Source organism: Pseudochaenichthys georgianus, chromosome 14 (assembly GCF_902827115.2).
Source record: "Pseudochaenichthys georgianus chromosome 14, fPseGeo1.2, whole genome shotgun sequence".
Taxonomy (NCBI): domain Eukaryota; kingdom Metazoa; phylum Chordata; class Actinopteri; order Perciformes; family Channichthyidae; genus Pseudochaenichthys; species Pseudochaenichthys georgianus.
This window is the reverse complement of record NC_047516.1, coordinates 30,808,538-30,831,277: the sequence shown is the minus strand read 5'-3', so window position 1 is coordinate 30,831,277 and position 22,740 is coordinate 30,808,538. Positions and strand designations below refer to the sequence as shown.

At 41.9% G+C, this 22,740-nt stretch overlaps 1 protein-coding gene across 1 annotated transcript in view; it reads left to right on the top strand.

Moving 5' to 3' along the window:
• LOC117458859 (roundabout homolog 1-like) overlaps window positions 1-13,344 on the top strand; it is a 127,759-nt gene extending 114,415 nt beyond the window's left edge. The window contains exons 17-29 of the mRNA XM_034099553.1: window positions 443-637; window positions 1,865-1,891; window positions 3,047-3,086; window positions 3,273-3,427; window positions 4,072-4,428; window positions 4,510-4,629; window positions 4,723-4,858; window positions 6,472-6,618; window positions 8,375-8,838; window positions 9,704-9,844; window positions 9,932-10,141; window positions 10,227-10,363; window positions 12,155-13,344. Coding sequence (XP_033955444.1) covers window positions 443-637; window positions 1,865-1,891; window positions 3,047-3,086; window positions 3,273-3,427; window positions 4,072-4,428; window positions 4,510-4,629; window positions 4,723-4,858; window positions 6,472-6,618; window positions 8,375-8,838; window positions 9,704-9,844; window positions 9,932-10,141; window positions 10,227-10,363; window positions 12,155-12,169 — 2,144 coding nt within the window. The 3' untranslated portion in view covers window positions 12,170-13,344. The remainder of the gene's footprint in view (window positions 1-442; window positions 638-1,864; window positions 1,892-3,046; window positions 3,087-3,272; window positions 3,428-4,071; window positions 4,429-4,509; window positions 4,630-4,722; window positions 4,859-6,471; window positions 6,619-8,374; window positions 8,839-9,703; window positions 9,845-9,931; window positions 10,142-10,226; window positions 10,364-12,154) is intronic.
• Window positions 13,345-22,740: the final 9,396 nt, after the last annotated feature.

Below are 22,740 nucleotides of genomic sequence, written 5' to 3'. Positions count from 1 at the left end.
TAAAAAAATACTAATAAAATGAATAATAATAATCTTTATTTGGATAGCTTTCAAACTAAGTTACAACCTTTTTCACATAAAAACAGAAACCGTAACACACAGAAAATAAAAAAAGAGCGAGCTAAAAACTAAACCTATTTAAGGACAAAGAGAGTTACAATAAAGCATTTCTAAAACAGTGTTTTTTTTTCAAATAGCAGCATTTGCAGCCCTTTTCTAAAGTTATCAAATATGTGTGTTGGAATAAAAACACAAATATTGGTATCTGTAATGTGGAAGAAGAAGTCTAAAGAAGAGGGAAATGGAAACGGTCAAGTAAAGTACCTCAAAATGATAATTAAGTACAGCACTTGAGTTTCTGTCCACCACTGCTTCATGGTAATCATTATCATCATTATTAAAGTAGCTTCGGTGCTCACATGATGTTTCCTCTTCCTGTCAGACTCTGCAGGCCAGATGATGGACAGCGAGGAGAGGGACACGTTGTCTCAGATCTCAGACGTGGTGAGGCAGCCGGCCTTTATCGCAGGCATTGGCGCCACCTGCTGGCTGGTGCTGATGATCTTCAGTGTGTGGCTCTACCGGCACCGCAAGAAGAGAAGTGGCCTCAGCAGCACATACACCGGCATCCGCAAAGGTGTGTGTGGTCTTCTTCCAACCATTAAGTCCAAAAGAAGGTTATCATGTTGCTGTTGTCAGAGGTTGGAGGTAGTGGAGTACAAATACTTCGTTACTGTACTTAAGTGCATTTTTGTGGTATCAGTAGCCTACTTTACTCCACTACTTTACTCCACTACTTACGACTTTTTACTTTTACTTCTTACATTTTTTACACAAATACCTGTACTTTCTACTTCTCACATTTTCCAAAACAGCTGGTTCCTTTAGTCTGAATGTGTGTTTGGTGGCGTGGTCATTATTCTTTAGAGTCATTGCGTGCCTATTGATTTGAACACGATCCGCGTATCCATCACTTCCTGCTCTTCTCTAAAGAAGAGGGACCAATGGAAACGTTCATTAGCTTACAATGACATTATTGCTCTATGAATATAAAGGGAGGTCAGGTACTCTTTAAAGATGTTGGTAGTTATGGGTACTTTTTACTTAAGTACATTTCAAAGCTCGTAAAGTAAAGAAGTTTAGTCAGTACAGAAGTTTAGTCAGTACTTCTACTTTTAGAGTATAACAGATTAGAGTTGAATGTACTTACTACAGAATATTCAGATATTTTGTTGATTAGTCCCAAAAAAAGTGTATTTTTAAACACAAGTATCTGTACTTCGACTTGAGTAAAGGATGTGTGTACTTTTGCCCTCTCTGGCTGTTGTGTGCTTCATTTGAAGGTGGTTAAGATTGTACAAGGGATCAAGACATGACACAACACTAAACAGCAGATTCATCTCAGTGATATTAAGGAGTAATTGAGATGATAAGCGATCACATCAAAGGGGGAAAAAGACTCTTCTTTTGACACAAAGAACACATCTGCATTCAGGACTGCGCAGACAGGCAAAGGCTGACCTTTAGTCGCTCGTTTGTGGAGTGTCATTTCCTGAGCGCAGCGCAGTTCTTAGAGGCGCGGACCTGTCAGCCTGCCATTACCATGTCTGCTGCTACAACACTAGCGCTATTCCCCCTCTGTCTCGGGTTGCCTGTCACCCCCATTAACCTTCACCTGGACACTCAGAGGGAGCAGTTAGGCAGCTGACATGTGGTTATTTACATGTTTGTTGACAACCACAATGTCCGTCACAAAGCAGCAAGTGCATGCCGAGACAAACGCTCAGTGTCAGTTCCAGCACATCGCTGCTGTAATGGTGAAATCCTTCTGCTCATTATTCCCTGTCTTTGTCTCTCCCTGCAGTGCCGTCATTCACCTTTACACCTACAGGTACGGAAAGTGTGATTTCTCAGCCAATGTTTGTGATATTTGGCATATTTTTCTTGTCTTTTATTTAGTTCAAATATCCTAAGATAATTGCACGTGCTGTGTCCCTTTAATCTCGTATTTTCTTCATTTTCATATAGAAAGGTGTTGAAGCACAAGTTAACACTGCACAATGCTAAGATAACATGTGGATGGGATTTTACGAACATCTCAACATAAAATACCACAATTACTGTGATGAAATAGTTCCTTCTAGAGTAGATAGAATCACCATATTTAGAGAGCAGGGCAGCCAAAGGCCAAACAATATAAACATACAGCTATTTAATAATTAATGGTTTTAATATTTCCCAAACTAAACACACATTTGCTGAATCAAATGTATACGGATATGTATTAAACACCATTGTTGTCTGCATTGTCTCAGTTGAATCAGTGCACTTATTTAAAATAAACAAGTAATCAAAAAACTGAACTTGAAAAAAAGTAGCATTTATCAGCAAATGGCAGCATTTTCCTTTTTTCCAAAAGAGACAAAACATGTGTACGTTTACAGAAATTAAAAAGTAATACACAATATTGGTACAGTAGCTTTCCTTGGTGTGGGCTCATTGAAATACTTCAACTAACAAATAATACGCCTCACAAGTGCAGAAATTGATTAACAATATGCAGAAACTCGGGTAACATGTGTTGTTAGCTATACATTTCTTCATTGCATTACAAACATGCATCTGTTTAATAGAAGTGTGTGTTTGGCTGTTCGTAATACATCTGACACTGTGCCAAGCCCACCTGCTCACAAGGTTAAAAGCTTTGATTAAATCAGGGAAATATGTTGTATTTTTCTTTAAGAGAATTTATAGTTTTTCTTTAAGAGAATTTGTAGTTGTTTGACATTTACTGGGTGCGGAGGAGAACATGTCTCAAACAGTGTTTCTGAATACGACACGCGAAGGTTGTTGAAGGCAATTATTTTACATTGTGTTGGTGCACATTAAACCACAGACTCAGACTCTGAGCCCTATTGATGGAGGCATGTATTGAAGTGTATACTTTCGGCTTCTTTCTCATGGCTTCACCTCCTCTGCCTTTGGCACTTCCTCTTCCTGACAGCCCATCAAGGTGTAATGTATTTTTTTCTGTTTCTCTTTGCAGTGGCATATCAAAGAGGAGAATCAGCGTGCGGCGCTGGCAGGTGAGTGATGTCTGTGTCCCTTTGTGTGAAAGGCTCACAGGATAAATGCACTTACACTGTGGAGACACTAGGGGGAGGTGTCTTCCTGCTCCAAACCCTGTGCATCCACCCCCTGCTCCTTCATCAGCAACACATGATGAGAGGGGCAGGTTTTGATTGACAGCTCTGTGGTCCTCCTTGTTGCAGACCTGGCCTTCTCAGCATGGGGGAACCTCTCAACCAGCTGTGGCTGCCTGACAATTGGCCAAATGCATGTGCCAATCACAAGGACTGTAGCATCAACTGCTGCAATAATGGCAACGGCACCAGTGACAGCAACATGACAACATACAGCCGCCCAGGTCAGTGCCAGACTGAACACATGTCAGAGTTCACCGCAGGAGCCCTCAGAGACTCAATTCCATTCAAACAAACATTTGTATTTATTTTGCAGAGGAAGGTAAAGCAGAACAGTATCAAAGAAGGGCTTTCAAGATACCATTGCTGACATAATTCATTATAATGATATTCTTTTTGAACATTTGATACATTAATATTCCTTTTTTTGTTTTTTGTACATTTTGTCTATTTTTAAGCAAATAAACTACAATATAGGCTATATCATATGTGTTCTAACTACATGAATAATTTAGGGTTGGGGATTCATCCAACAAATCTAAATGTGTATCTTCTAAGAACCATTACATTTGTTTTACTTATAAATAACAGAGATATACCGATGTACAACCATCCTATTAGTACACACCCAGTTATGTATCTTGTAATGAGTTTAACTGAGACTTGTGAAATACAAAAAGTTGCAAGTATTGCATTAATACATGTATCTTACTGTCTTATCTTCACTTTTGTTTGCTAAAGGTATATCTCCAGCCAGTATGATTATGTTACATAGATAAAGATATACTGTACTGTGTGTCTTTGAATCTCAAATCCACTTCCATCAAAGCTGCAGCTGTGCGACTTCCTGTGTTCATGTGCTCCTCAGCTGACTGCATAGCTAACTATGGAGGCCATCCTGAAAACAAACAGCTGGGTCCTGAGACGGCCATTTACAGCGACGTGAACATCTCCAACAAGCTCAACGACATCAAGACGTTCAACAACTCCAGCCTGTGCTACGCCAGCCCGGGAGGAGACCCGGCGGCCACGTACGAGCCCATCCCGTACGCCACCACGCAGCTCATCCAGGCCAGCATCAAGAGTAAAGCAGCTGCCGGGGGGGCTTTAGCTGAAACTATGGACATGCACTGCTGGAAACAGCCCCCCAACCCTCCTCCAATACCAAAGGAGATGATGGCACAGATGCAGTACAACATTATAGAGCAAAACCTGCTTAATAAAGGTAAACGGGGTCGCGTTGGATGTATTTGAAGTCTTTTTAATGCTAAAAAAAAGAGGTTTAAAATAATTCTTGCTTCTTTAGATCATCTGCAAGGAAGTGAAGGAATGATCCATCCTAAGACTATCCCCTACAACCAGAGCCGTGATCACAGCACAGGCGGCTCGCACCACAGCTCCGACAGAGGCAGCAACAGCACCGCGGGTAAGGCCAACGGCTACCTGGCACTCTGGTGAATTTTAATGAGGCGAGACATAGGTCTGTTTTTTACCTTGATGTCTTCTTCTCACATCTCAGGGAGTCAGAATCAAAAGAAAGGAACGCGGGGCCCAAAAATCCTGAAACATAATGCAGTGAGCTGGGGAGAAGCCCCGCCTCCTCCTCATGCTAATGCCTGGGACTGCGACGAGTACAGCCTACCCATGGAGAGGAGGTACGAGTGGGGAAGGACACACTGTGGTTCTGTACCATACACACTTTCTGTCCTGTTTTGTCAGTCCAAAACGTAAAGATCTTCACTTTTGAATGTCATTAAAAGCAGGAAATCTCCATTATTGAGAAGGTATAAAACATATTCTGACATTTACAAATCGATTTCTCAACTAATTTCGAATAGTTTCTTGAATATTGAATTAGCTGCAATGGTACACTTTAAAGAGGCCCTATTGTGCTTTTTGGGGTTTCCCTTTCCTGCAATGTTTTATATAGGTTTCAGTGCATGTAAATCAGGGGTTCTCAAAGTGCGGCCCGCGGGCCAATGGCGGCCCTCGGAAATGTTTCTGGCGGCCCGCGATAGTTAATGTGACACGCTGAAATGCATGCGTTATATTTTGATCCTCCATGGTTGTATCTAGTAAGAAATAGAATGGAATTTAAGAATGGTAAAACTGCGCCCCCTGGGTTGTCATTCCTAAATTATGAATGACAGCTTGTGGAAAGTTTGCTAGACTACTGGTTGCATGGCAACTAGGCATCTCGCGAGTTGCGGTAATTGGTTAGTACAATAAAGAAATAATTTGTTTTGGAATTATTTTGTGTTCCGTTTTTTTCTTGGGCGGCCCTCAATCCAATATTGGGTACCTACATTGGCCCTCACTCATCAAAACTTTGAGAACCCCTGATGTAAATGGTTTTCAAATACTAAAATCCAAAAGTGCCCTTAAGAGTGAGTTTCTCTCCACCCCAATCCCAAATCTAGGACTACATTTTCTTAAATAAAGTTTTTCTACTGTAGGTCTTTAAATTAATGATCTACTGTTCACTGCACATACTCACGTTTAAAAAAAAATGGTATTCCTTTTTTGATTGGCTGAAATAAATGTAAATACATGTTTTCCACCATTACTCTACTCTCTCGAGCGCCACCGTCTCCATGGTGACTATCATGCTACCCTACCAGCTTCTTAAGATTTTTCTTTGAGATACAGCTGGTTTAGACTGCTGTTATATTTTATTATTACATATTTTTGAATGTCAATCAATCCATGTAGTAATCAAAAAGCAATTCAGGGTTGTATTTCCATCCATAGGCTACTTGAACCCGTCATACTTGTGCCAGTATGACTGTAAATACATGTGTTAAATTGTATTCTACATGGTCTTAAAAAGTCCATTACTTGTTTGAACCTGCAGAAGTCCCTCAATGCTGAAGCTATCAGACCCTATGCTCTAAACACATGCAAATCTTCAAAACACGTCTTTATTGTCGCAACCAAAGAACACATTTCACAATTAAGGCTCGTCATTGTCAGACGGTTTACTACGACATCAGGTTTTATATCACAGAAATGACTTCATAAAACACACAATGAACTGAGGCCTTCGAACAGATGCAGCAATTCTGCAATAAAAAACAGATGGTGCAGGAAGCTTATTGTTCTTCTTCTTCTTCGTACGTTTTTTCCCCTATGATGGAAATGTGTGTTGCGATTGCCATTCCAAGGGATTTGCACTGATGTGTAATGGGCTGTGACTAATGTGTGGGGACTGCCAGCACCCCTCATTCCTTTAGCCATTACCTCACGTCAGTTCTCCTTTTCTTATCAGTTTTGATCCAGACGGGAGAATTGAAGGCTGCCCTACTCCACCAGTTCGAGGGGCGACCTCGTCTCCCCCCGTCGTGTCTTACAGTCACCCCCCCAACACACAGGGAGACCTGAGCAACGGCCTGCACAATGGAGCCCAGCACCTTAGGTAACCAGATTAAACCTTTACTGAGAACACATCCAATGTTATTTGTATTTATTATATGTTATTGTTTTATTTTATTTGACACTTTTTTTACATATGTATTTATAACGTGTAGTCCTTTTTAGCTTTTTCTATCCCAGCTCCGGTGACCAGATTAAACCTTCCTTGCCCACGTCCAACCAGGTACACAGGAACACTTGTTGGCATTCAGGGTTAGCCCGGCTTCCTGTATCTTGCCCAACTCAGCTTTAAGATGCTGCAGATGTTCTTCCCAGGATTCACTAGATTACCACATCATCTAGGTAGGCTGCTGCAAACCTGGTGCAACCATTAAGAACAATGTCCATTAATCTTTGAAAGGCTGCAGGCGCTCCATGAAGACCAGAGGGTAGTACAGGGTAATGAAACAAACCCATCCCTGGAATCTGAAAAGCTGTATACTCTGCAGGCTGGCTCAAGAGGCACTTGCCAGTAACCTTTCCAGAGGTCTAAAGCTGTGATGTACTTAGCTTTCCCCAACTGCAGTAGCTCGTCAATACGCGGCATAGGGTATGAATCAAAACAGGAAATGCTGTTCAGCTTCCTCATGTCCGAGCAGAATCGAGGTTCAGTGGTGTTTTTCTTAGGAACAAGCACTATAGGATTTGACCACTCACTTCTAGATGGTTCAATGACTCCCATGTCCAACATCAACTCCACCTCCTTCCTCAGTGGTTCCATCATTCTTTCAGGAATCCTGTAAGGCCTCAGGAGAACAGGTTTAGTGTCCTTCAGTACAATGTTATGCTTTATCACATCAGTGCCTCCAGGTTTTTCTGAGAACACTGCTGGGAAAGATTGTTAAAGCTCCCCCAGCTGATGCCACTGATCCAAACTCAGATGCTTCGGAGGGGCCTGGGGTTTACACGTCTCTCTGTGCGGCACCATGTCAGCCTCGTCTGCTTCCAACGCATCCTCTTCTTCCAGCTGGACATCTTGGATCATCAGAACATGTTCTCCACCTGCCTTCTGGTTTCTCCTGTCATGATATTCTTTTAAAAAGGTTTACATGCAACAACTGTTTGCACTTTCTTTTATCAGGGCAGCATTTCATAGGTCACAGGGCCTGCCGTTCGGGTTAAGGGCCTTGCCACTTGGCTAGTAACTTCCTTGGCCCTGTAGGGAGCAGTATCAAGACTTTCTGGCCAGGTTTCAGCTCTCTTTCACGAGCACGTCTGTGTCGTACCACACCGTCTGCTTATGTTGAGCTTGCGTGCGGCCGGAGCTAGCACCCTGCGGCTCCGTTAGCTTCGGTGGCGGACTTAACATTTGCTCCCGTTTAGCATTATGGTCGTCATAGCCATAGACTATAAAAGTCTTACCCAAGGCTGAATCATAAACTAAACTATATATATATATATATCAAGTACAGTAACTACAACTAGCTAACGTTGTAGCCTAGCAGAGTGGACAAGTTGCTGTTAGCTGACAGTGAGGCCTGTCCATCAAAGTCACCACGCCCTAATTTATGCAAAAACGTTAAGACCTAATATAAATAAAAGGGTTGCGTTATAAAACAATTCACTCACCAATTCATAATCATGAAGGAGGAATCTAACTATATCCCGACTAATTTGTATTGCATCCAGGGGTAGAAACATGTTTGTTTCTGCTGTAAAGTTGGGCAGAGAGACAGCATTTTTGATTGCAATCAACCGTTTTTAACATCCGCTACAAATGTTTGTTGTTGTAACTCTAATTTGTTATTTGCATTTCCCAGCCAACACCTCAGCAGCCACGCTCGGCCTCTGTCCCCGACACACACCTACAGCTCCATCCCCTTCTGCATGGACACCGATGGGCAGGAGGAGGAAGAAAGTGAAGAGGAGGCAGATGAGGAGGCAGATGAGGAGACAGACGCAGAGCCCGCTGAAAGTCACTACAGCCAACACCACAACCGGCAGAAGCACAAACACCAGCTGCACCCCCCCTCTCCACACAAGCTGCTCCTCCACGGGTTGGAGCAGACCCCCGCCTCCAGCACCGGGGATCTGGACAGATCGGTCACAGGGTCCATGGTAAACAGCTGGGGCTCAGCATCCGAAGACAACATCTCATCTGGCAGGTCCAGTGTTGTCAGCACCTCTGAGGGGTCCTTCTTCACAGACGGAGATTTCAACCAGGCGGCGTTGTCTTTGCGGGAAAACGCCGGCCTGCGCATAGGCCGATATCCAGAGGAGTCAGGTGAGAGGGCTTCTGGGGAGGGCTGGGTTTTATTTGTCTTTAAACATATTAGCTGCATTTTCGTATTGGGCATAATTTGTTCCAGACACAAATATCAAGCAACTTCTGTATTGAAAAGATGCCAATACAGTAGTTATTAGTACATGTTGTACATGCATGGTCCCCCAGAGGAGGAAGATAACTAATCTTAGTGGTCCCATGACTCGTTATCCAGCACGACATTAGTTAAATATGTATTTAATTCATTTCTGTAAAATGACATACAGATATTCAAAGTCCCCAGAGGATACATCCAGGAATGTTGGTAATTCCCCAGCTGTTCATGTAGTTTCACCATCTGGTTACATGTGTTTTCTTTTATTTAGTAGAATTGTGTCACATCTTTAAAACATTGCATTGTGTACAGACATTCATAGTCCCCAGATGATGAATCCCAATCGATTTCATACATTTAGCCTTGAAACGTTTTTACAGACATTCACGGTCCCCAGAGGATAAAGCACCAAGGGATCTTTAGACTCTTTATCTAGCATGATCATTAATTAAATATCAATTGGATTTATTGCTGTGAAATATTAAATATGAATCTAAGAATGTTGTTGATTTCCCAACATGTACAATTGTTTGACATGTATCACATGGTGTAGAGACATTCATGATTCTCAGATGATGTATTTCGATAACTGGTGATCCCTGGATTCTTTTCTGTTGTGACATCATAGTTTTTCTCTATCAGTTTACAATTACAGTAGAATGACAACATAAAAACACATGGAATCCTGGCTAATATTTGAGTATTCTGGTACATTATATTTGCTATTAAATAAACATATAATATGTGTGATATGACTTGTGATGAGTTCAGGTCGGCGCCCCCAGCGGCCCAGCAGCCCCATGTCCACAGACAGCAACATGAGTCCTGCAATAACACATAAAAGACCCAGAAGACATAAACAGAACCAGTCTGGTCACCAGGACTACCAACCCAAAGATGTCTTCAATGATGGTAAACACGGAACCAATAATGAAATCAGAGACTTAATCCTGTTCATCTCCTAATAACTCACTAACATTTGGATCTCTGTGTCCCCAGACTCCTGCACGCCTCTGAGTTTTTCCAGCCAGATGTCCCACGGCGAATATATAGCGAGAGGCGCCACGCTGCCCCGGGTGGGCTCTGGGGAGGCCCGGGGGCGGAGGGGCAGCACTGGGACTCACAAGGTCAGGGAGGCTGCAGAGGGCCAGGAGAAGCACAAGACTCCACCCGGAGGAAAAGGAAGCAGCAAGAGCCGACAGCACTCAGGCACTGGATGGATTTTATTGCACTTTTTTAAAGGTGATTGAGTGGACTAGCTGACTAAAAGGTTTTTTTCTTGTGTCTCCTACAGAATTAGGGGATGTCCTTCTGTACAGTCGTCCTGCTTTCCCCTCAGGTCATGCTCAGAGGGAGCCTGATGATACTCATCCATCCAGCTTTATGTCATGTGGAGACTCAAGGACCAAACCGGGAGGACAGGTGGAGGAGGTAAATCAAATTCCTTGCGAGTTATTTGGTGTTCCTCTTCCCAAATATGTGTTTTTTGTAAAACTTTCCATCCCTTTTAGCTATAAGCACTAAAATGCTCTATGACAATAATCATAACACAAAATTAAGCATTTTAGACAGACTTATAAACTCATAATTTCTAGTTACTCACTGATATTTTCTGTATTTAAATTCCCATTGTTGTAACACATTCTAATCTTTTAATACACGACTACTGTATAAAACAATACTCAATTCTGATTGGCTGATTACAGCGTTCTACAGTTTGTTATTCAAAGCAGTGTTTCGATATTCCCTTACACCAGACTGCTGCTACTTTAAGTATTAATACATTAAATCCTCTTTAAAATAATATTGTTATTTCAATTTAAAAAAAAGATTCTGGCTGTGTGAGAAAGGAGGTAAATATACGGCGTATTTTCTTCGCAAGGATTAGCGTTTTATAATTAGCAATAGTTGTAAAACATTATAATGTTTTTATATACATGAATCCCTTTTATAATGCCTTACAATGGGATTATTTGTTACATTAAGTGGTCATTGAGTGCTTTAAGTGAAGACATGACATCCCAGGGGTAAAGGCACGTTAAATACATCACAAGCTGTTTTTAATCACTAGAAGTAGTCATAAATAAGTTGAATACAATTTAGTTTACCCTGTTTTGTATGCAGAGATTAAGTAATATTTTATTCAGCTACATTAAGCTTTACTCTAAGCAAAACAATTATGATAAAAATGCATTATTTAAATATTCTAATGTTTTACAACCAAGTTGATTTCAATGCACGATCCTTGCAAAATGATTGTCAGTAAAAAGCAATTATTAAGTTGTATGATACTTGACCTTATACGTAATTAGTAAATGCTTTATAATGTTATATTTCAAATCAAATCAAGTTTTATTTGTATAGCACATTTATAAACCATTTTTGGTCGAGCCAAAGTGCTGTACATATAATAAAATTAGCCTACAGTAGAGACACTTTACAGCAAATACAACAGCACAGATTGTTCAGAATATCAGTATGAGAAAAACGACACCCTCTATCCTTAGACCAGTGGTGTCAAACTCAAGGCCCGGGGGCCACATCCGGCCCGCGACTTCATTTTATGTGGCCCCGCAAGAGCTTGCAAAGAATGTAATACGTTTATTATACGATTAAATGCCGCTTTACAGAATCAGGTTGCCCATAAACTACATGTCCCACAATGCATCTCGTTTTGTGACATGCGCACTGAAGAGACTTGCAATTATTTGCTTTCAGACGTAGTTAATTACTAAGTCATTATCCTATCCGATAATAATCCAATTCAGAGGCAATAATGTAATATAACACATTATTTTATATATATTATATATATATGTATATTTTATATAGTTACAACCGGCCCTTTGAGTGCAACCATAATGCTGATGTGGCCCGCGATGAAATTGAGTTTGACACCCCTGCCTTAGACCCTCACATTGTACAAGGAAATACTTCCAGAGAAAACCCACAGTTTAAAAGGGAAAAAAAATAATTATAACACATGTTCATGAGTAAAATTATACAGCGCTACAAGAAGTTGAGAATGTATCATAATCAGTTTTATGACCATGCATCTTTACACATACAATGAATTAGCTTTGGTATATGTGGTGCATACCAAGACACAGAATACTCCATTCTGAGTTTAAGTACCCACGCTGCTATAAAGTGTTACCATGTTTATTTTAATATCTTTGATTTAAGGAGAGAAAAATAAATGACAATATTTTCTTTCCACAGTTCCTCAAAAGCTAAGAAGCAAACCGTGCACAAAAAGAAAACCTACCGTTGCTTCAGACGAAGGACTTTGACCATTAAAGGATGGAAAAAATACTTTAGAAATACTGCACAATACATGCTAATGTTTTATACTTCGAATTCTCATTTGGTGTTGAAAAAAAAAGAAAAAAGTGCCCTCATGTTTGAGCCTGTGGACTTCAATTAGTTAGCTTTTCGGGTGCCGGCCTGCAGGAGTCCACTGCTGGTTTCCCCTCAGTAAAGCAACATGAATGCACATTTAATGGCGACCGTGAGTGTCTACACAAACATCGTCCGTGGTGTCTGCTCGATGCGGCGCCGTACCTGATCTTTGCTTGTCAGTTGTCTTGTTCTTTTTTCCTGTAATTGATATCCAGTTCATTACCAGCCATCTTGTAAATTCCTGAAATTGTTTACTGCCACAGAAGTGCTTCAAATTCAAATTTTATATAACAGTGTTAATGTTTTATAAGTGATGTACATCTTGTCTTTGTATTATTTGTCCTACTTTGGTTATAAAAGCACAATCACTTTTATTCTAAGTCTTTATTATTATGAATTCCAGTCTGGAGGAAAAACAGGCTTCGTCAATCATTTCGTTCAGGCTGAGAAAACGATTGTTGATTGTGATTGTGCATTCAGTTGCGTACATGTAAGCTGCTTTCATACAGATGTGTTGTGTGTACTGAGAGAATTGCATGCAGATTCACCTGTAAGAGCTTTTACTTAACATCTTGACTGCTTAATCGTCCTTTTGGGATGATGAAAAAAAAAACTTGTTTAGGGACTGGTTCCATTTTTTGTTTTCTCCACTGAAGCCCATGTCATCAGCCCTGTGTTCCCCTGACCTTTGCCATAGCTCTTTGGAGCAGGGCTGGACAATAGGTGTCATTTATCTAAGTACTGATCAATGAGACACATTTTCAATAATTATATAAATTATAAAAAACTACAAATATCAGAAAGTCAGTGTAAGAAAGTGAATATAATCAGAAAATGTTGTATTAAAAACATATATTGATATTGTATTATTTATAGATCTAATGTTACATTTGCATTGTGTGATACATTTTGGTCATATTGTCCAGCCCTATTCTGTAAGTTAAATATGGAACAAATTTGTCACTTTAACTACTCTGTTTGAATAAATATTGCTGTTCCTTAAGCAACAATTACATATAATGTCGTTCTTTGAACTTAGTTATAGCAGATTGTCATTGTAGTCCCAAATGAAATTCAGTGTTTCCAAAATTAGTAACCAGAAATGGCAAAGAAGAAGTGAAAAACTGCTTTGTGTAGAAATGCCATCAAGGAAATCAAGCCTTTAAAGTGACCCTTAGTCATACAATGGGTCATTCATTTGCATTACGGTTTCAAATTACACTTTTAGAGAGAACCACGTCCCATGTAGAGGGCACATTTTTTATTAATTAATTAAATGTATTTTTTTTAAATGTCAAAGGGTCTGCAGTGAGCCTGGTGTAGCTGAATATCACATGACTTTATTGCAGGTTGTTCAGATCACCTGTTGGCTCCTAATTAAGAATTGAGAGCAGCTGGTGTGTTTCCCCTCTCGGCCAATCAGAGTGAGACAACAACCTTTCTATAGAGCTTAAGAGAGTTTGAGAACTGCACGCCAAGGACATTAGGATGATTCCTTCACCTAATGCACACCTTATATTAGCAGATGTTAAACCATGGTCTTTGGCCCTTTGTAAAATCTTTGCTGTCTTGTTTTTTCTTCTTCATGGGTTTTTTTTACATTTTGAAACCTAATTTGAGAGTTTAGAAAACCTCCTTTGTACACATTTTCTTATTTTGAATGTGATTTCTTTCTCCAAGTTGTGGTTATATTTCACACAGGCTCCGCCCTCTACTGGACTCTATGGGTACTACCCTTAACCATGCTATGCACGCATTCACATACTGAGTTGCATAAACGTAGCCGGCCAATCAGGGCGAGCCTCCCTGAATGCGCACACAGTATATAAGGCGGCCACGCCTCCTGATCCTGTTATCCTTTTTCTCTTCAGCGAGCGAGCAACAACTGATGCAGAGAAAGCAAAGACGTTTGAAAGAAGATGAAAGAAGACCCGGGCCGGTTCTTCATGCCCTGGCTTAATAGCGGGCGCCCCAGGTCCAGGGAAGGGGCAAACACAGCCCAATTGATCCAAGTGGATTGTGGTCAATTGGAAGAAGAGCAGCCCCATACCTCACCTGCAGGCTTACTGCATTATGCGTCACCTGCAGAGGCTGTTTGCCGGTCTTCCTTTAGATCCCAAGAGGCACAAACGACGTCTGGTGACCATCCGTGGATGGTGGATCAGAGTGGTGGATTGGAGTATCAGTGGATACTGGGGGTCCCCAAAACATCTGCGGAGGGGAACTCCACTGGGGCGAGTGACCTCCTACATCACGGTGTTCACGCCCAGTTCGGGAGAGCGGAGGTGGACCTGTTTGCCAACCGGCGCAACAGCCACTGTGGTTTTCCATGGCTCTGCGGGACAATCCACCCTTGGGGGTGGACGCGTTTGCACACGAGCCATGGCCAAGAAAGCTGCTCTACGCCTTTCCACCGCTGCGTCTCATTCTCCCCCTCCTGGAGAGGGTGAGACGGGAACATCCGTCAGTCATCCTAGTGGCCCCAGGTCGGCGTTCGGCGCCATGGTATGCAGAGGTGACATAGATGATGGTGGACCAGCCTTGGGCGGTGCCTCAGGTTTGGGGAGCGCTGTCTCAGGAGACAGGTGCAATGGGGGCATTACCCACTCTGGGCCAACCTCTCAGGCTTGGCTCCTGAGAGGGACAGGCTGAGACAGGGGGGATTGTCTGACGAGGTTATTCAGACTATCCAAGCAGCAAGAGCAGAATCCACCACAGCCTGTTACAGGCCAAAGTGGTTGGGATTCCAGCGATGGTGTGAAGAAAGGAGTCTAGAGCCTATGTCTTGTGAGTTAGTCTCTATTCTGTCCTACTTACAGTTACTGGTGGACAGGGGGCTTGCTTATTCCACAATTAAAGTGTATTCAGCAGCCATTTCATTCTGCCATGAGCGATTTGGCGGCAGGTCAGCCTTCAGTCAGCCGCTTATGGTGCGGTTTTTGCAGGGGGTCAGGAGACAGCGCCCAGTGGGACCTGTCGTTGGTGCTCGAGGCTCTGGTCACAGAACCATTTGAGCCTCTGGAGCTCTCCTCCCTGAAGGCACTGTCATTGCCTTGACTTCGGCCAAAAGAGTGTCCGAGCTGACCGCTCTGTGGGTACACCCGAGTTGCCTTTTGATCCGGGGTGACCGTAGTGGGGTGATACTCAGACCGAACCCCTCCTTTGTTCCCAACAACCTAGGGAGTTCCTTTCAGGTCAAGTGTTATACAGTTGAACGGCTTTAGTCTTCCACCCCATATTGGGGAAAGGGAGGCTAAATTACACCTCCTCTGCCCGGTGCGTGCGCTGGCATGTTATGTAGAGCGCACGGCTTCCATTAGGCGCACCGAACAGTGGAGAGGGCCTTCCCCACTGGGGTCCATGCACGCTCCACACGGGGTATGACCATGTCATCAGCCTTATTCAACGGCGTGAGTGTGGAGGACATATGCATAGCGGCGTCTTGGTCTACGCCAGGCACCTTCATAAGGTCTTATCTCTTGGACATGTCTGACTCCTTCTCATCCTCTGTGCTTGCGACCGGTGAGGGGGGGGGGGGGGCTGTGGGTCAGTAGGCATCTGACCCCCCCCCCGGCACATAGTGCGCTTATGTTTTCCCATGCGCCTTAGGGACCCGGGAAACGCAGTATGCTGTAAACCCCATACAGGATTGGAGGACGCTCCTCGCCTTACTCACTATTTTCCATGCACACTACACGAGGTAAGCGTGTGTGAGTGTGGGGACCAAAAGCCGGTCAGGGGCAGTGTGATGGGTCGATGTTGTGGAACGACAGGGCGTGTATCCATCAGGGCTCCACCCACTGCACCCATAGAGTCCAGTAGAGGGCGGAGCCTGTGTGAAATATAACGGTGGGTTATATATTGTAACCCTGGTATATTAGCACAGGCGGAGCCCTCTACCTAGGGGCCTTGTCTTTCCAATGCCGCTCGCTGAAGAGGGTGTAGGATAACAGGATCAGGGGGCGTGGCCGCCTTATATACTGTGTGCCTGTGCGCGCATTCAGGTAGGCTCGCCCTGATTGGCCAGCTATGTTTATGCAACTCAGTATGTGAATGCTCGCATAGCATGGTTAAGGGTATCCATAGAGTCCAGTAGAGGGCGGAGCCTGTGCTTATATTACCAGGGTTACAATATGTAACCCACCGTTTTAAGGCTTCAACCAACTTGGCAACCAAGGGACTCAATCGTGTGTTTCAAAGATTTCAGTCCAAACTAAAGCTAAGAAGAAAAATAAGTATGTTCAGTTTTATGTTTCCTAGCCCTGCTTTCACCTGTTACCTGAGATGAGATAAAACACACAACTCTGATATAATGACTTTGTATCATTTGTTTAAAGACCTTGAAAGAAAATGACACACATACAGTAAGACTTTGAGAATATAAGAAGGGATATCATATTGTAAGTTCATGAAGTTTATTCTACATTATACATGAAAGGCTTTTGTTAATATAATTGGATATAATCCTTTCACGAGATTGAAAAAAAATCTATGTGAGCTGAAATGACAACAAGGAAACAAGTCTTAAAAGCGATCTTCAGTTATTAACATTATAAAATGTAAAATCAAATTCAATTACAAATTATTCAATTGCATTTTTGCTCCATTTCTTTGTTTTTAAACCATCTTCAAAGATCTTGGAAAGACACTTGTTTGTTTTTATTTAGTCCCTGCTTTTTATTTATTTTCCGCTGAATGCCTTCAGTTTATCCCAGAGGTAAACCCCCACAGCTCTGTGGTTTCGAGGTGATGTGCCTGAGGAAGACGGGAGAAAAGAGAACAGTGAGGATGTGATGAGACATGCTGTTTAATTAACCTCACTTATGAACTTTCATCAGCGGAGCAGCTGTGTGCTGCTGGAAGGAACAAAATGTTTCCCAGATGTCTTTCAGTGCACGTGTGTGAGTGTCAGTTTAGTTTTCCTTGAGTCACACAGTAAGTGTACAAATAATTACGGCAATTTTATAATTATACAGAAGTCATTGTGATTTATTAACGAGGTTGATCCTGAACCGTCTCCACTCAGCGAGGATAAGTGAGGTGAGGAAGTGCTCTGACCTTCTGTGCTCCTTCATTTCAAATATTTTGACTTCACTGGGGTTCCCTGTGATATTACAAAGGCATAACTCAGGGATGATTACCTGATACACTGGTTAGGAAAATGTTAATATTGTGTTTAAGAGCACATTTTCAGGTTCTTATTCATATTCTGTGCCTCGACTCTGACACGTCTCCATGCTTTAATGTTCAAAAAGCTCTTTATTTTTCTCATACTTCCTGAGCTGCAGCACCTCTTTTCACCCTCTGTCTGAAACTAGAGCCCAGTCTGCTCTGGTCGGAAGCACAAGGTTTACACAGTGATGTCACTATGTTACCGAAGTAAACAAAGGAGAGGCATTTCAGGCAGGGAGGGATTGTGACGTTTGCAGACCATTTACATCAGGGATGGGCAACTTGGATGGTGGTGGGGGCCACATCATTTATGTACGGGCCACCAGGGGGCCGCAGATTCACTTGGAACACACACACACACACAAATTCCATGTGTTGTATGTAATTATTAACAAATATAAGTCTGACATCTTCATTGACATTTTACAATCTTTCAGGGAACATCCTCTAATAAGCTCACTCAACAAATATCAGTTCACAGAAATGTTATTTAATTTGTACAAGGCATGTTTGTATTGAACAGGTTATTTAACAGTGGGATACAACTATGTTATACTATTGGAAAGCACTTGAAAATGTGTGTGCATTGAGATTAAACATTAAGATGACATAAACATGAAGTCATGAACACTAACCCAGACTTTAGTTAGTCTAACTTGAACCTAAGACACTTGTAGCCAGTTTCTGCTGACGCACAATAAGGGGAGTGTCAACACGCACTCTGCTGTTCCTCAGCGCCTATAGAACACACTACAGTAAAGGGAAAACCACACAAATCACAATAGGGCCTCTTTAATTAACAGGACAGTTCATAAACATTAGGAAAATTGTCTGAAAATTGCAATAGGCGGGACATCTCTAAGCTGTTGACCAATCATAACAGATCCAGCCAGCTAACCAATCAGAGCAGGCTGGGCTCTGGTTTCAGACAGAGGGTGAAAAGAGGTGTTGCAGCACAGGCAGTAGGAGAACAATAAAGAGCTTTTTGAACATTAAAGCATGGAGACATGTCTCTTTACCACCTGGTTAACAATTACGTTGAATACATACACATTGATACTGTGGGATACACTATACATGTAATAGGAATGACAGTGCATTACTGTTACGTTCCCTATTGGGCTAGGCCAGGGAACCAAAAGGGAAGCGACACGACCAGATTGGAATTGGTAATAGTTATAAATGGTTTTATTATAAAGCAAGGTGTAACAAAATGGAAGGCACGCAGCCTGAACAAACAAAAGGGCCAAAAGGGCACCGGCTGACGAATAACCGAACAAAAGGAGGACTCAAAAGGAGTCTAAAGGCATTCAGAAAAGAATAGATAATAACGGAACTAAATAGAAACAAAAACCCTCACTATAAAAGTGGTACAGACTAACACAGGACATATATACAAAACACACAGCTAAACTAAAGGCAACAGTCCCAAAACCTAAGCTACTCTAACCTCTAACTAAGCTACTCTAGGCACTACTAACACACAATATCACACTACCTGACACAGACCGCACGAGTTAACCACAGACCGAGAGTAAGTAGCGAGAGGCGTCTGTTCCTCAACAGAGCCTCCAGAGTGGTGATAGTCCTTTGTACTCCTCCCCAGCAGGTGTGCGCCGGCTGTGCGCTGCGATTGGACGACGTCAATCCAATCACCATCTTCAGAGGCGGACCAGGAGATGGGCAGCCAATGATGTTGGAGCAACCACACAGCTCATTTACATAAACACACACACAGCTGAAAACACTCACAGACAGATTAATGAGCAGACAAACAGCAACCGTAACAATTACTTTCAAACCTGAAACTACAACATGTAGCAAACCAACATCTTAAATGTAGCGGTAAATCGAGGTTTTTTTTGTTGGTTGCAATCTCCACCCAGAACACTAGATGGCACTTAATCCTACAAACTATTTTATTGTCTATTTAAACTGTCTTATTGTTTTGATGTCCTGCCACTTTCCTCTTTTAGTCATTCTAAAAATAATGACAAAAAAATGATGTTGCAGGTTACATTTGAGTCATTATTTTAAAATGTATATCTTATCTACAGATGTAGGACTCATTTCAGAAGGCTGAATGACCGGAACAGACCAGGAGACAGACATATTGATTAAAGCCTTTTTCACTAATTAAACCTTACATTTTCCTTAAACGCTCCACTCAACCTAGAAACAATTTAACTTCCCACTTGGCTGTTTTCCAACTCAATCAAATGTGTTCAGAATACACACTGCCATCGGTAACAGAATAGCAGAAGAGGTAGTCTAGTCTCCTCAACTTTTCAAGTAGTGTCATGCTTCTCAGTGAAGTGCCAGCTCAGCCGATATGTCTCCTAGATAAGCACAGCAGCACCTGCACAGGGTTTGTGGGTACAGAACCAAGTGGAGTGCAACCATGAGGGCCACTCTGTAGACTCACTGATGCATACTAATATGAATGTGACGAGCAGCTACAGATGATTTACTTCAGTCTACCAGCTCACTTTTGCTTTGTGACACAAAGTGAACATTAACTAAATGTATGAAAAGAAAAAAACTCATTGCTCTTAGTAATTCTCATGATCTACGAAATGAAAACAATGCATAGTAAATAGTTAGTGTATGACTATCAAACAATTGTTTTAAGGATTGCCATTTAGCCTTACACAGTATAAGCCACACAGGATATACATTTTAATATTGACTACTTAAAGCACACAATCAGCAAATGAAGCAATAAACACAACATATGGAACATCTACAATGTTTTCTGTCACTATTTGATTTTAACATGTTCTTGCTGAATTGGTGTCATCGTTCATAATACATGATTCATTTCTGCATTACGATCCTTGCTGTCTATCACGACATTTGGGGGGTCACACACTGTACTGAGTCTACTGAGTGGTCTTTGGGTCCTCCTCAATGATGAACGTCACTCATGTTATTGTGTGCATTCTGGTGAATTTCAATACACCATGTTGGAAACTTCTTTTTTTATGTAAAGTATAACATTTTTTATTTCTGCTGAAGTTATCTTATCTGTATTATCAGGATAACTGCTCATTGACACAACCTGGAAAGAATATCACATGTATCTTTGTTCTTTGTGAATAAAGCGCACACAGAACTGCAGTTCACGCTAATACTAGCATTAGTTATATTTATTTTGGAATTATTTTATTTGTAAATCAGTATTTATCAATAATGGGGGCTGTGGGGAAATGTTCAGCATATTGGAATATTATAAACGACTCTTCCCACCAATGTATGCATTCTTGCCAGTAAGTGACAGGTGCAAAGGCTACTTTCAGTCACTGTGAGAGCATCTTGTGTGTGTCCTTGTGCTGAGAGGCTGATTTTCTTTATCAACTGTCAGCATCTGCTATACAATGTGATCCACCCTATCTCTTTTGTACAATTATCTCTCGAAGCTTTATTGATGTCTTAATGGTAGATACATCATTTCAACTCTGTCCACTCCAATCTACACAATGATTGCTTAATAAAAAATACCGATACTCTCTGACAGTATCAAGTCATCTTCTTCATTATTGCCTCCCAGGCGATTTAATACAAGTGTGCATAGACAAATGGAAACTTAAATATGCATCATTTCATATTTTTTTACATTATGTTTACTAAGTCATTCATGCAATCAGCCTCTTCATGAATTATTCCAATAACTTGATTGCAACCAAATAGAATTGTGAGGCCCTTGTGTGGGTGAAGCTGTTTTCCTCTCAACGCGCTGAGTGGCTGCCTTCATCCCCATCCTTCTCCTTTTTTCTATTTGTCAAGGACAACTGTCTACAGTAGGATATTCACAAGCGTTTGCCTTGGTTTCTAAGATACTGTGTGTGCATGTGTGTGTGTGTGTGTGTGTGTGTGTGTGTGTGTGTGTGTGTGTGTGTGTGTGTGTGTGTGTGTGTGTGTGTGTGTGTGTGTGTGTGTGTGTGTGTGTGTGTGTGTGTGTGTGTGTGTGTGTGTGTGTGTGTGTGCTCGTACGTGCCTGTGTGTGCTGCCAACTTTCATTTTCAATTTTGCCGTGTTTATCCGGCAGATTCTCTGCAATCTGTCGGCACAAAAACGGCTTTGACAGCTACAGTATAGGGCAAATGTGGTGGAATTGCTCGAGAGGCTGACAGAAAAAAGTGAAACTGATGGCTGTCAACCCCCCCCGAACAAGTCTTTATAAAGGCGACACATCTATACAGAAAGTATGGCTGAGTGCTGCGAATGAAAACACTCCCCTGACCTACCAGCTGAACCGCACCATATGCCATTTGTGCTCAATTTCCTCCCATTATCGCACACCAAATGTTGAATCTTAGGATAATCCGACATATTTTTGTGGAAGCCATTGGAGGTTTTTAGCCTCTGGAACAGGAACATTCAGGCGACATAATGATGTTTATTGAGGAGGTGCAGGGAAGAAGTCTGGAGGTGATGGAGACATTGATTAGCTCCAGAGCAGTGAAACAAACAGGTGGTGTCAGAGATAGGAGGCTCTGAGAGGGGGGTGTTTCGTGTGTCATTGACATACTTGGAAGGAGACAGGGGGGGTGAAGTGACACTGGTGTAGAGGGAGAAGTTATGAGTGCAGACGAGAGGGGTTCGGGGGGGTAGAGATGGAGTAATGAAGTGCGAATTTATGATTTCAAATTTATTGCAGTTGTGTTTGAGGAAGATTACTTTCTCTTAAAGCAGACAGTTGGTGAGGAATTAGGAGGTGTCAGAGATAATGAATCTGGTGGAGGTGGAGCTCGACCCAGTAAATTCAGATTTGTTTATGGAGATATATCACGGTCTGTCACTATAAGAGCATGCGACGCTAAGAGAGGACTTACTGCGGCGGATGAGAAGGGAATGCTAAGTCGTCAAAAGCTGCAGAGAGGATGATGCCGTGGCTTTATCTGGCAGCAAGAGAGGGGCTTTTAGAGACAAGTTTGTTATAAAATCTAAATATCTAATGTTGTAGCATAATGAGAGGCTGTGACAACATAGACAGTGACATGAACTACATCGTCAGGATATTAGGCCACAGGACAAACTGACAGAAAGATTAACAATGCATTTTAGGATGCAGATACATGTATTTGAAAGAGGTTATTATTTTTGCTATTTGTTATACTGTGTCAGTTAAATACTGCCACACAATTGTACTCTGCTATCAATGTGTGGTTTGTGTTTTGAGGAGTTTATACTCTGTTTGTATTGCCTCTCCAGACATGTTTGTAATACAAATT